The sequence below is a fragment of the Podarcis gaigeae genome, assembly GCF_964106915.1.
Source record: "Podarcis gaigeae genome assembly, chromosome: 16".
Classification (NCBI taxonomy): domain Eukaryota; kingdom Metazoa; phylum Chordata; class Lepidosauria; order Squamata; family Lacertidae; genus Podarcis; species Podarcis gaigeae.
In genome coordinates, this window is record NC_139693.1 from 254,374 (window position 1) to 268,093 (window position 13,720).

General features: G+C 53.8%; 1 protein-coding gene across 1 annotated transcript in view; it reads right to left on the bottom strand.

Moving 5' to 3' along the window:
- Nucleotides 1-4,765: 4,765 nt before the first annotated feature.
- The window catches only part of KIRREL1 (kirre like nephrin family adhesion molecule 1), a 100,942-nt gene continuing 91,987 nt past the window's right edge, over nucleotides 4,766-13,720 (bottom strand). Inside the window, exons 9-15 of the mRNA XM_083715667.1 lie at nucleotides 12,686-12,812; nucleotides 11,274-11,374; nucleotides 10,928-11,126; nucleotides 9,756-9,863; nucleotides 8,302-8,441; nucleotides 8,053-8,130; nucleotides 4,766-7,102 (exon numbers count right to left, since the gene is read on the bottom strand). Of these exons, the coding sequence (XP_083571793.1) occupies nucleotides 6,638-7,102; nucleotides 8,053-8,130; nucleotides 8,302-8,441; nucleotides 9,756-9,863; nucleotides 10,928-11,126; nucleotides 11,274-11,374; nucleotides 12,686-12,812 (1,218 nt within the window). The 3' untranslated portion in view covers nucleotides 4,766-6,637. The remainder of the gene's footprint in view (nucleotides 7,103-8,052; nucleotides 8,131-8,301; nucleotides 8,442-9,755; nucleotides 9,864-10,927; nucleotides 11,127-11,273; nucleotides 11,375-12,685; nucleotides 12,813-13,720) is intronic.

The window sequence follows — 13,720 nt, forward strand, 5'->3', positions numbered from 1 at the left end:
TGCATTTCTCTCCCACCTTTCCTCAAGGAGCTCAAAGTGACGCGCATCCTGGCGCTTCTTCATTTAATCCTCACAACCACCCCGTGAAGTAGATTAGGCGGAGAGGCCCTTAGGGGCACCCATGAAAGCTCCAGGGCCGAGGGGGGAGGATTTGAACCCTGGCCTCTCCCCGGCGACCGAGTCCGACACACTGCCCAGGCTGCCCTGGCCGTGACAGAACTGTGCATGATTCCTTTGCGTGCGCACTGAAGGATGAATTCATCAAGGCATACACGAGTGAAACAATAGGCTCAGAATGGGGGGCGGGGGCGGGGAAGAGTCTGTGGTTTGTCTTGTGGGTTTTCGTCGATGTATGTTATGGATTGTAGAAGGGACTTTTTCAGAAAAAAAGCCCTTCCTGGGGAGGCAATGAAGGGAGAAGCCCCCTTCTTAACATCCCAGCCTGCCGCCCATGAATTTTGCAACTGTATACTCAAGCAAAACACACCAAGAGCCACTTCTTCCATCCTTCCAGTCCTCTTGGAGGTCTCCCTTTCATTCATCTAGTCCTCTTCCAAGCGCCTCTGAGGCAGCAACCCCTCCGTTTCCACAAAGCCCCACAGCCCCATTGAGCGCCTCCCCCCCAAGCCTGGCTTTGGCCCACAAACTTCGGGGCTGATTAAGACCGGAGGTTGCCAACGTGGCGCCCTTGAGAAGCTCCCAGCAGCCCCCATGGGGAGCGGTCAGGGATGATGCGGATGGGAGTTGAGAGTCCAGCCACACCAGGGGGAACCCAGGCTTTTTCACCCGTGACTTGGACAGGAGCTCGCCTGGGCGCCTTTGCCTCCGGCTTTTCCGCCTGCGTTTCCCCTGGTCGCGAGGCCTCCGCCGCCTCTTTCCCTCCCTCCATTAATACTCTTCTCGTCGCCATCCTTTGCGATGAAATAAAAAGTCATTTGGTCCATTTGTCTTCCAAAGGCCTGATATAAATCCAATATCCTCAGCTCCACGATCCATCCGTCGGAGCCTCTGCGCATCCTTCTATCTCCTCCTTGTTTGCCAATAAGCTCCCTCCCTCCCTCCCTCCCTCCCTCTCTCTCTCTCTCTCTCTCTCTTTCTCTCTCTCCTTTTCCTTTTCTCCTTCAGGGGTCCTCTCTCTCCATCCCTTGCCGGGAGCCCCCCTTTCGCTTCCTCCCTCCCTGCCTTAAGGCTCCTTTCTGAAGCATCCCTTCACGCCCCTCATCCCATCAGCATCTATTCATCTTTCAGCCGCTCGCATCTGTTCATCTGCCTCCTTCGGCCTCTCCGCGGCCACCTTCCCACCTCCCTTTCCCTCGCTCCTGTCCATCCACGGAGCCCATTCAAGGGTCCCGAGAGCAGGGAAGCAAATTACTCGGCTCTTGGGTAATAAAAGCCGGGCAGGCAAACTTGCCTCTGCACGGAGATGAAGTCATGAAGCCTCGCCGGCTTGTAAGATCTGCCGGTGCTCTGCGGAAGGTCCATCCAGCCTCCTCTTCTCACAGAGGCCAAATGCCCTTAAGAACCTAGAAATCAAGATAGATTGCTTCTGGACCTGGAGGCTCCATCGGAACAGATGGAGAGCCTTGTTGCTGGATCAGGCCAACCGGATGCCCCTTATAGAAGGCCTGCAAACAGGATCTGAGCTCAACAATTCCTCTCCCCTCCAGCTGACAAGGCAGAGCTGAGCCATCCTGGCTAGGAGCCTTTGATAGGCCTCTCAGCTCTGAATTTGGACATTTTCGTTCCTTGTTGATGATCGAAGAAAGAAAAGAGGGTAGTGTAATGTAGTGCTATTTTTGTAAAAAAGCAATAAAAAAGAATGCTTAAAAAAAATGCACATGTGTTTCACTGAAACTGCATTGCAAGATTTGGACAGGTGCATTCTCAGTCACCTGCGCCAACCAGTCCTCCTGTAAGATCTGGTGAATCAAGCTGGTTAGCAATGAACTTCTGCTGCCACAAGACGCATCAGGGGTCCACAATGCCAGGACCTGTGGAGAGCATCTGGGAGCAGCTGCAAGATTACAGTGGATCCACCCCTGGCTCCTTGGATCCAGAGTGCTGGGGTTCAGCCTTGCAACAGGCTGGGAAAGCACTTCGCCCAGGCTGAGGAATCCATTCCAGATCCTGGCCTGGAACTGGATTCCCGAAGGAAAACCCCTCCCCCTGCAACTCGTAGCATTGGGGCTAGCTTGTCGGACTAGGACTTGGAAGAGATCTGGGTTCGAATCCTCACTCGGCCATGAAGCTCACTGGGTGCAGCCTTGGAGGCCAGTCTCTGGCTATCAGCCTCACCCACCTGGCAGGGGAAGAACTATATGCAGCACCTTGAGTTCCTTGGAGGAGGGAAGCTGGGATTGAAGAGCAATAAATAAGAGAAATGCAACAGGCTGCCCTCCGCCCCCCCTGAAATGATCACAGAGGTCTCCAGCTGAACTTTTTTTTTAACATTTAACTTTATATATATAAAAAATTAAATATATATAATATATTGTGTTTAAGACTAAAAATATAGTACATAATATTTTTTTTAAGAATGAGAAAAAAACCATTTTTTTAAAAAAAGGAAGGTCGGTGTAGAGGGAGAGGGACGAGTGAAAAAGATTCACAGATATATGTCTCCAGCAAGGGGGGGGGGAATTAACACAGAAATGAGCTGGGGGGGGAGACATAGTAACTCCCCCCGCCCAGACGCACACACACACATTCTCCCCGCGTACCCAAACACAGCCTGGCCGGGGGAATCCCACACGGAACAACCAGTGCTGTCAGCTCTGACCTCAGAGCGCATCCCCGCTCAAAGGCTTTGGAGTGATTATTGCTGAATTTCCCGACTGTCTCAAGGGAGGGGGGTCTTGTGCTCTTGGGCAGCAAATGACGCTGAGCTATGGAGATAGCGCTCCCCACATTTTGTGGTTCTGCCTACTCAGTGGATAGATTCGGTGCCTGTGTGAAAAGGATCTAGGGGGTCTTAGCAGATTACTAGCTCAACGCGAGTCAACCGTGTGACACAGCAGCAAAAAAGGCGAATGCAATTTGAGGCTGCATCCACAGTAAGTCTAGTGTCCAGATCTAGGGAAGGAATAGTCCTGTTCTGTTCTGCCTTGGTCAGACCCCACCTGGAGTCCTGGGCCCAGTTCTGGGCACCTCAGTTTAAGGAGGATATGGACAAGCTGGAAGACGGGCACAGGAGGGAGACGGAGAGGATCAGGCTCTGGAAACTCAGCCTTGTGAGGAACGGTTGATGGAGTTGGGTCTGCTTAGCCTGGAGAAGATAGGACTGAGAGGCGATATGAGAGCCCTCTTCCAGTGTCTGGAGGGCTGCCCCATGGGAGGTGGAGCAAGCTTGTTTGCTGGTACTCCAGAGGGCAGGACCACAACCAATGGATTCCAATGACAAGAAAGATGATTTTGACTAAAAATTAGGAACAATTTTCTGACAGTAAGAGCCATTTGCCACCTTGGAAGGTGGTGGCCTCTCCTTCGCTGGAGGATTTTAAGCAGAGGTTGTTGGATGGTCCTCAGCTGTGATTCTGGCATTGCAACTCTACAATGATGTGAGTCTATGACTCTATGATTGAGAGAGAGGGGGACCAGGGGGACTGGAGTCTGAGATCAGGAAGTGAGAGAGGAAGAGGTTTTGGAAGGAGACATTTCCCTTCTGTCCTCAAAGATCTCTCCATTTTTTGCAATTCATCTAAGCTTCTCCTGGAGCAGAAAAGGGTGTGAATGTGTGTAAATACCCATCACAAAGAGACTTAATTCAAAGGGGTGGGTGAGCACCTCACTGTGGCCACATGCAGTATTGCACCAACCGAGCTGCTTCCTCGAAGGGAAGGGAGCTCACGGCTGACTGCTCAGGCAGCTCCTTTTCCTTACAAAAAAGAGAGGAGAAAATACATTGAAAATACCACTTGAAAAAGCAGCCTAAGGGACCTTGTAAATCAAATATGTTGCCTGATGAGAGACCCGCCGAGGAGTAAAAAGCGATAATGACAAATCCAAGAGCAGGAATCGAATCTGGCAGGTGAAGGGTGCCTGAACGCCCACTGCCTCCTTCTGCTCTCTGACCAGGCAGAGTTGCACTTGCTGGAGGCAACCACAAGATGGTGCTCTGTGTGGGCACATTCTTATGCCCAGGGGCTTCAAGGTCACGTGCAGAGGGCACCCGCTGCCAACCCCCCCCCTGTTTTCAGCTTGCAGCTGGAAATGTAGCATGCAAAGGCGGGGGTAAGTGAGAATCTCACTTTGTAGGTCGGCCGGGAGTCCAGTTGTGCATCTCTTAGCCCTGTTTGCTCACCTGAGAGTAGAAGCATGCCCAGAAGGGGGGAGGGGAGAGCAAAAAGGGAGGATAAAATTGTGGGGCGTTTGGAACACGCAAGAAGCCAAAGCTCTTTGTTTCCTGCAAAACTGCTGGATGGAGAAGCCCCCCATCTGGACCTTTGGGTCTACCACCCCCTGCCTCCCCCACCCCAGACTCCGCTGGTGCAGACTCTGCTCAGTGCTTTAGGTCAGCCTCCCCAATGTGGGGCCCAGCGGACGCCGTGGGACTCCAACTCCCCTCAGCCCCAGCGCCACATGGCCGTACCATCTCGGGGCTGGCAGGGGTGTCGTCCCAAAGGATGCCTAAGGCTGTTCTTAGTGACCAAATCAAGCTCAAGAATTTTTAAGGCACAAAAATTTAAAAAGTGGGTTTCCTTGAAGAGGAGGAGAAGATGGAAGAGAAGGGGTAGGGAAGACGCACAAATGTCAAAAATAAACGGCATTAAGAGAGAAATCAGTTTAACCCAACCGTCTGCATTGAAAGTGCAGAGGATTGGCGGTCAAGGGATGGGAGGAAGAAGCAAAGGTGGGAGGCAGGTGGATCCTTTGGGTGGCAAAGAAAGGGGAGGCAGAGCCCCCTTTTGGGAATGCACAAAGTAGGGAGACGTCTGCTGGACACAGGAAAGGGTTCCCTGGGATGGAGGCTCCTTCCTTGGAGGTGTTTAAGCGGAGGTGGGGGGCCCCATCAGGGAGGCCTGAGCAGGGATTCCTGGAATGCAGGGGGTTGGACTAGATGACCCTCGCGGTCCCTTCCAGCCGGGACACTTGAGCTGCCCCATCTCTCGGCGCGCCTCTCCCTCCACCCCACAGTTTAAAAACCCTCCAACCGCCCACAGCCAGAGAATCTGTTTCCTCCCTTAAAAGTGCAAGGGAGAAAGAGTGTGGCTGGCAAGGAGGGGAGACTGGCAGGGAGCAGGAGCAGGGGGTGGTCGAGGGGGGGCAGTCCCTAAAAGAGCCCCCTCCTCCAGGGAACGAGTCAGGGACGTGTCCTGCCCTCGTAGGGGCGAGGTAGGAAGAGAGACTCCCAGCACTGGATCTCCACCCTCCGTGGACTTCAGCTTCCTGAGAGTCTTGGCTGGTGTTCTGATTTCTCTACCTAAACCTCTTAAGCTGCTGGTCCTCAAGGTCAGGAAATGAGCCTGGAGAGAATGGAAGCCAGATGGGAGGGGGTGTTTGAGCAAGACAGCCAGAGGTCACAGGGACGGGACCCAGGAGAGCTCCTGGGTTTCTCCCATAAGAGCCCCCAGCACCCATCCCCTCCAACAGTGGGGCGAGGAGGGATAAAGTCTTGGAAGTAGGTGAGCTCAGCCCATCCTCTCCTCCAGGCCCTCTGAATCTGGTGGTGAGGGTGAAGAGACAGAGGACCCCAGGCAGGAGCCTTTGGCGTACCAAATCGACTCCCTCATGGCAGCGGGGTGGACTAGATGATCCTTGGGGGGCCCTTTCAACCTTACAATTCTGCGAGTCTATGAAATTCTGCAAGGAGCTCGGTCACGGCCTCAAGGCAGGCGGGACGAGGCTCTCTTGATGTTTTCGGGGGGGGGGTGTGTGTGTGAAACATTAGCCCCAGACCTTGATCAGCTCGCACCCCAAGGGAGGTGGGGCTCCATTGCTGTGGGGAGATGTGAAAGCATGTGCCGCCAGGGAGGCCCATTTGCACGCCTCTCTGTGACAAAGAAGGGTGTTTCCACCTGCTCTGACAGAGGAGGTGTCGTTGCACCAAGCGCAGAACAGAAGAAGGGGTGGGGACCCCATTTGGTAATCAAGTCGCTAGTCCACATGACATAGAATTCAGCCTCTCTCTGTCTTGCACTCATTAGGATGAGAACCCCCCTCCGACTGCAACGCACGGCTCCCCGCGTACCCCCAGATCCTTCTTTGGGGCCAAGCCAAACACCAGCACAGCCACACTGCCCCCCGCCCCCCCCCACTGATTTGGTCATTTCCAACCTTCCACCTCCTTGCAGGTGTCCACCGCGAGACAAAGGCGCTGCCTTAGGCAGAGAGGAGGGTCCAGTCTCACAAGATGCCCCCCTTTTTTGCTCAACACCCTTGCAGCCCCCCATGAATCGGAAAAGCCCCCCCATCACAGCAGTGTTTCATGCGAGGAGGAAGAAAAATATTTCTGAGAAACGGCGGAAGGAAGCTCGGGGATTTTGAAAGACGGACCCCCGGGTATCGCCCTCGTCCGAGGGGAGGTCTGCGAGTCCAGCCTGCAGGGGGGCGAAGGGTTTCGGGGGGTGGGGAAGAGCCCCTGAATATCAGGGGGAGTCGTGAGGTACCTTCCGCCTGCCCTCCCCAGTCCCGGCCGCTTTCAGACGTGAGTCTGCATCCGCTGCTGGAATCGATGCCCGTAGTCCGGGGAGGTGTAGGAGAAGCGGGTGGCCGTGGTGTATTTGCCCAGGGGGTCGTAGGTGTCATAGGGGGCTCGGTCCAGGGCGGGCGGAGGGGGCTGGGTGTAGCCCAGGCGGTAGGTGGCGTAGCCAGCGCTGGGGGGGAAGGCCCCGTGGCCCCCGTAGTTCTCGTAGGAGAGCTGGCTGGCCGTCTCGGCCGTGGAGGCGCCCGCGGCAGGGCCCGGGACGGGCTCAGCGCTGTACTCCGAGGCCGGTCCCCGGCTGTAGGTGCTGAGCTGGGCGTAGCCACTGGAGTGGGAGAGGCAGGAGGAGGGCCGCGCCTCGTAGCGGGAAGGGCCGGGGTTGCGGTAGTCGCCGTAGAGCACCGTGCGCGAAGACGGGCGGTCCTCGTGGGCGCGGACGTTGTAGTAGCCGTTAGTCGGGTCCTGGAAAAGAAAGAGGGGAGAGCAGGGAGAGTCAAGCCAAGGAACCGACTGGGAGGCAGCGCCGTGCAGTGGTTGGAGGGCGTCGTGGTTGGCACGTGACTGAAATCCCTAGTCGGGCATCCACCTCCCCACTCCCTCTTTATTTTATTTTATTGATTTTACAGTTTAGTTTACATTCACACAAATAATATAATCAAAACATAAAGAATCCTACAAATTCTCAGATTTTCTTCTTCCCCTCTGTCCACTAATAGCCCTTTTTCACTGCATATCTTAACGTTCTCTACTTATCTATAAAATATTTGTATTTCTCCCATACACCATAGATTGATTTCCTTACCGAGTGGGTTAAAAATCCTTTATGGACTTTTACCTTTTCATACCACAGATATGCATGCTCACCCAATCTGTTATCATGACCTTCCAAATCTAAAACACCCATATTTTCTGATGTTATCCGTTTCCAAAGCCAGCAGAGGCAGGAAGCCTCATAATATGCCCTCAAATCTCAATTCCGTTCCCTCTTTGAACCTCTCTTGCGCAGGGATGGTCACCGACCTGGATGGCTTCAGAAGAAGATCCTAGAATTGCAGAGCTGGAAGCAACCCTGAGGATCATCTAGTCCAACCCCCTGCAGGGCAGGAATAGGCAGCAGTCCCATGCAGGGATTGAATCTGCAACCTTGGCACTGTCACTGCCAGGCTCTAACCAGGAGCGCTATCCAGCTGGTGAGATAATTCATGGAGGAGGAGAGGGCTAATCATGGCTGCTGGCCACCTGAATGACGCCAGTTGGTGGAAACCGCAGGAGAGGAGAGGGCTTCCCATTGGGGCATCTGGCTGGTCACTGTGTGGGCAGGAGGCTGGACTAGATGGGCTCACTTTGGCTCTTCTTACAGCCTGTTCCTATGCAACTGCTTCTTGATTCTCTGTCTCCCAGGCTCATCTTACCTTCAGCTCATATTCTTCCCGAGTATCGATGGTGTCGCAGCGCAGGTCTTGCTTGAGATCCACGTCATCTTTGAACGGCTGGGGTAACGGAAAGAGAACGTCAGGGACTTCGGTGGGCAGGTGGACGGAGGACTCTCTCCGTCCCTCCTAGCCACAAAGCAGCCTTTCCTCCCGCCCCCTGGAGCTCACACCCCACCCCTCCTATGAGCTTTCGAGGCAACAGCCCCCAGACGGGAAAGGGCACCTCACCGAGTAGATGGCTTTCATGATGCGTGTTGCCGTGGAGACGCTGGCCGTGTCCCCCTCGCGGTCCGTGTGCAGCGTCAACGGCTCCCGGTTGACCGTCTCCACCTTGATGTCCAGCTTGCGCAACGTCACGTCCTTGCGGCCTGGGTGGGGGAGAGCTCAATTAGCTGCTGTGGTTTTTAAATATATATATAGTTTTTATTAAATTTTTCTAATTTACATTTCAAGATATTCATTTAGACAACCTTAAATCAATGACTTCCTGTCTTCTCTTTCCGTGGTTTACACTGTTGAATTTATCTTAATGTTACCAGTGTTTTTAAATGTACACAATTTTCACCCAAATAATCAGTAAACATTTCCCAGTCTTCTTTAAATGTATGTTCTTCTTGTTCTCTTAATCTATATGTTAAATCTGCAAGCTGTGCATATTCCATCAGTTTCAGTTGCCACTCTACTTTGGTTGGGACCTCGCTCGTTTTCCATTTTTGGGCTAGCAAAACACGGGCTGCAGTAGTGGCAGACATAAATAATTATAGCTGCTATTATTTTAAGGCCTGTTGCAATTCTTTTCAGGGTAAAGGTGGGGGATATCTGTTAGAATTCCTGCTCGGTGACTGCAGTCATGGGATTGTTGTCTTTCACGGTATATGTGGGAAGTGACGGAGACAGGATGATTGTGTTCCTGTGTTCCGTGAAGTAGGACTATTGTCTTTTGTTCTTTTTCTCTTTGCTGTCTGATGCTGGAGAGAGAGGGAGCCACGTTGCAGTGCTCAGTGTGTGTTTATATGTAAATAAAGTAGATTAGCCAAAATGCTGAGTTGCTGAGGTCTGTTACACAACTGCGCAAACTCTGCGGATCCCTAAGTGTGCCAATGTCGGTTGGCATCGGTTGCTGTGATGTTCGGGCTGAAGAAAGATTTTGAAGCTCCCGAACAATCAACCAGGAGGGAGGGAACATGCCAGTCGGGCATGTGTCTCTAATAATAATAAAAATATTTATACCCTGCCCTCCCCAGCCAAGGCTGGGCTCAGGGCGGCTAACAACCAATAATAAAAACAAGTTGAATGAATACAGGGTCCTACTCGAGTGTAGGCTGAGCTCCTGACAATATCTGTGCCCACCACCAGATCATAGAATTGTAGAACTGCAAGCCCCTGCAATGCAGGAATTGCAGCTGCTGGTTGTGACCTATAAAGCCCTTTACAGCTTAGGCCCAGCCTGCGTTCAGACCGTATCCTCCCATATAAACCTGCCCAGTCTCTGCGATCTTCAGGGGGGCCCCTTTCTCAGTCTGGCCACCCTCCCAGGCCTGCTTCGCGGGAACCCAGGAGAGGCAGGGCCTTCTCGGTGGTGGCTGCTCCCAGACACCTCTGGAACTCCCTCCCCAGTGAATTTGCCCCGGCACTCCTGGTTCCTGCTGCCGTCTCTCCACCTGCCAGTGCACCCCACTCACTTCCTTTGCGCCGTCTGTACAGGAAGCAGGCCAGGGCCACGAAGCAGAAGATGACCAGGATGCCAGCTCCGATGGTGGCACCAGCGATGATTCCCACGGGCAGAACTTCTGCAAAGGGACAGAGGCAGGAGGGTGGGGAAAGGTCTCTCTCTTTCTCCCCCATCTTCAAGCACAGGGGCTGAAAGATCTGCCCCCCAACTCCTGCTTCATTTTAATTGAACTTGAAGAACACAGGAAGGGCCTGCAGGATCAGGCCAAAGGGGGTCCATCTCATCCAGCCTCCCTGTTTTCCCGGTGACCAGCTAGATGCCTGCGGGAATTGAAGCTCAAGAGCAGGAACTCTGTATTTTCCAGCCACTGGCATTCAGAAGACTGTGGGGCCAGAGTGGGGCCCTTGTGGCCAGGAGCCCCGGACAGCTGTCTCCTGCATGAATTTGTCCAACCCCCTTTTAAAGGTGGTTCTGTCAAGGGCAGAAAACTTTAGGGCCGCCACACGCCCTGAATTTCCCAGACATGACTGGGATTTCAAAGGCGGAATTGACGTCCGGAGGAAATTCCCCAAAGGGGACTCTTTGGCCTGGACGTTAGACAAGTCAATCGAAAAACCGCAGATTTTTTTGGCGTCTTGGTAAGAAACCACACCAGGACAATTTTGGGGTCTCCTGGTTTTTACTCTGTGAAATATGGCAACCCTAGAACTTGGGTGCTTCACTTCTAAAAAAATTAGCAGGGACAATTAGAATAAGATTTGATTCTTGATATAAACCTTCAGAATGTATTTTGTATAGTGACGTTTTTACCTCTATCTTCGGTACATTTTATTTTATTGCTATGGTCAGTGGCTGATGCAAAGAAAGATTCTTCTTCTTCATTTCTACCTCTCGCTTGAAGAGGACATGCTGCCCAGACAGAGCCAGCCTGCCCACGTGTTGCTGCTGTTGTGATTTACCTGCCTTTTACTGGCACATTACGGGGGCCACGCAATCCCTGTCCTGCACTGGCAAGGACTCGCTCTTTCCGTGTGCAGCACCCACCCTGTGGAACTCCCCGCCTCTTGACAGCAGGCAGCTGCCTTCAACAGCGCTCATCGGGGCAACGTCTGAAAGCATTTCTGCTTAGGCCAGAATTGTGCACACATGTTTTTAGTTGACTAACGATTCTGCCCCCCTGACCTTTCTCCTCCAGCTGAATGATGGCCGTCCGAGACCCGAAGCCGTTCCAGGCCGTGCAGTTGTAGTGGGTCTGGAAGTCGCTCTCCATCACGTTGTTGATGGTCAAGGTGGAGAGAACGCCGTTCCCGGTGTTGCTCCTCTCCACAGTGTAGCGCTCCAGGGTGCCCGCCTCCAAAAACTTCTCCTTCCAGCTCCAAGCCTTAGAGAATCATAGGATGGCAGGGTTGGAAGGGGCCCCCAGGGGTCATTTTTGCCCAATGGGGGGCTCAAACCCACAACCCCGAGATCCAGAGCCTCCAGCTCCGCCCACTGCACTGATCCGCCCAAGTGCCAAGGAGGGCCTCACCATCCGGTCAGGGAGAGGGGTGCTTCCGATGAAGCATTCCACCTTGCCCTGGTCCCCACGCACAGCGTATTGGACCGACTCGCTGGAGATGATGGGGGGACCTAGAGAAAAAGGGAGGATGAAGAAGTTTGAGGGCAGAAAAGGTTTGGCCTTTAGTTGGGGGGAGAAAGTCAGCAAGCAGCGGAATGAAAGCAACACTTCCTCTGCCCCCACCCCCTTTGAGCCGGTGCACCCCCAGCTGTTGTGGCCCCTGGCTCCCATGAAGGGCCAAGCTGGCAGAGGCTGATGGGAGAAGATCGTCCCCAGAGTGTCTCTTGCGGAAGAGCACTTGAGCCTCTTCATCTAGAGAGAAGGCCAGGAAGGGGAGACATGGGGGAGGTTCATAGGACCCACGGGCATCTGGCAAGGGGAATGTCAGACAAAAGGAAGGACTTCCTCACGCAGCACAGAGTTAAACTGTGGAACTCCCTGCCACAGGAGGCAGCCATGGCCACCAACCTGGATGGCTTCAAAGGAGGATAAGATAAATCCATGGAGGAGGAGAGGGTTAGGGAGGGCGACTGGCCAGAGCGGCTGTGTGCTCCCTCCGCTGCTGGGAGGCCTCTGAGTAACAGCAGCTGCTGAGAATCACAAGTGGGAAGAATTGCTGCTCTTGGGTTCAGGTCCTCCTGGTCCCCCATCAGTGGCCCACCAGATGCCTCAGTGGGAAACCCAAAGGCAGGATTCGAACACAGAGCCTCCTCCCCGTCTGGGGTTTCCAGGAATGAGCGTTCAGAAGCATTGCTGCCTCCGACTGTGGAGGCCAAGCCAAGCCGTCGTGGCTGCCATCCCCGATAGCCCTCTCCTCCTCCATGAATTTGCCTAATCCTCTTTTAAAGCCATCTAAGCTGGTGGTCATCCTGGCCTCCTGTGGCAGGGAGTTCCATGGATGATGCACTGAATAAGGAAGCAGCTTCCCCACAGGGCTCCACCGGCGGCGCTCCTTTCTCCAGCCTCAGTTTCCCCAACGACCCTCTGCTCTGACCCATCTTTCCAAGGAAAGCAGGAGACCCCAATCAGCTCAAACAACAGGCTCCACTAATGAGAAGGATTAGGAAATTTTGCTTGGTGACATTAGGAAGAGATTACGATTCCAAATCCTTAGATCGGCTCCCACTGCTAACAGACCCTGCAGGGAACCCAGATTCTTGAAACGTGTGTAGGGCAGTGCAGGGCACAATCCAATGAGGGACCCCCCTCCCTTGTGCCAGCCTCTTTGAAATGAAGAAGCGCTATGGCAGAGCACAGGTGACCCTCAGGACCGCCAGCAGAACTGCAGAGTTGGAAGGAACCCCACCCTCTGTCTCAGCAGACATCAGGCTTGTAGTCCAACAGGTGAAGCGGCTGCCTCTGCGCTTCGCGGCCTCACTCACCGTTGACGATGAGGGCGACTTCTCTCTCGCCAACCCCGATCCGCGGCACGATGGCCTTGCAGACGTACAGCCCGGAGTCCGCCTGCGTGACGGACTTGAGGTACAGCTGGTTGCTGTTGCTCAGCACCTGAGGGTGCAAGCGGGGTGCAAGCATGAGGGAGAGAGGAAGGAGGGATCCTGCGACCGCACAAAGCCTGGAGCTGCAAGGAGGTGACCGTCTCCCTCTCCCCTTTTCCAGCAGACCTCTAGCCCTTCCCCTGAACCCAAACTCGCATAGCGTTGTCTGGATGTCTTGGTCTTCCCTTCCCCACAACCTTTCTTCTGTCTTCTCTGTCTTGGTCTTGGTCTTCCTCTCTCTATCCCTTGCATGAAGCTCCACGGACCTCAACAACACTGCATCCCAGGGGGGGCGAGGGGGACGTGGCCAGACTTCAACCCCCACCAGCCTGGACAGATAGCCCTGAAGGTCGGGGCTGAGGGGACCTGGATCCCAACAACATCTGGAAACTCCACAGCTGCTGGTGTGTCTATTTGATCCCTTTAGCCTACGCAGGGATGCTAAAACAGCTTTAAAACAATAATGGCAATGGCCTGCTATGGATGATTAAGGCTATCTGGACTTGAAATATATACTAAACCATGAGAGGAATTTGGTGATGCGCTACGGTGAAACATTTAGTCAGCGAAAGCATTCTGGCTTGGCAGGTAGAACGGCCTTCCTCCTCCTCACCCATCGTGTTGATTTAGGGCAGGGGGCGGCAACATAAGGCTCATGGGCCACAAGTGGCCCATGGGGGTCATTTAACCAACCTATGGACCCCCACTTCCCGCTGGGTCAGCTTCCGTGCGCTGCTGTAAACCGGCACGGAGCAGAACGGGAACCGCCTTCTGCAATGCTGGAAGTTCCTGCAGCCAATGGGAAGCTGCGCACGCCTCCTCCGCACCGGAAATAGCATTTGCTCATGCATGCGCACACTCCAGCACACCGCGGCGTCTGCGGGACCGTGAACTGGCCCAAGCCACAAAAACTTTGCC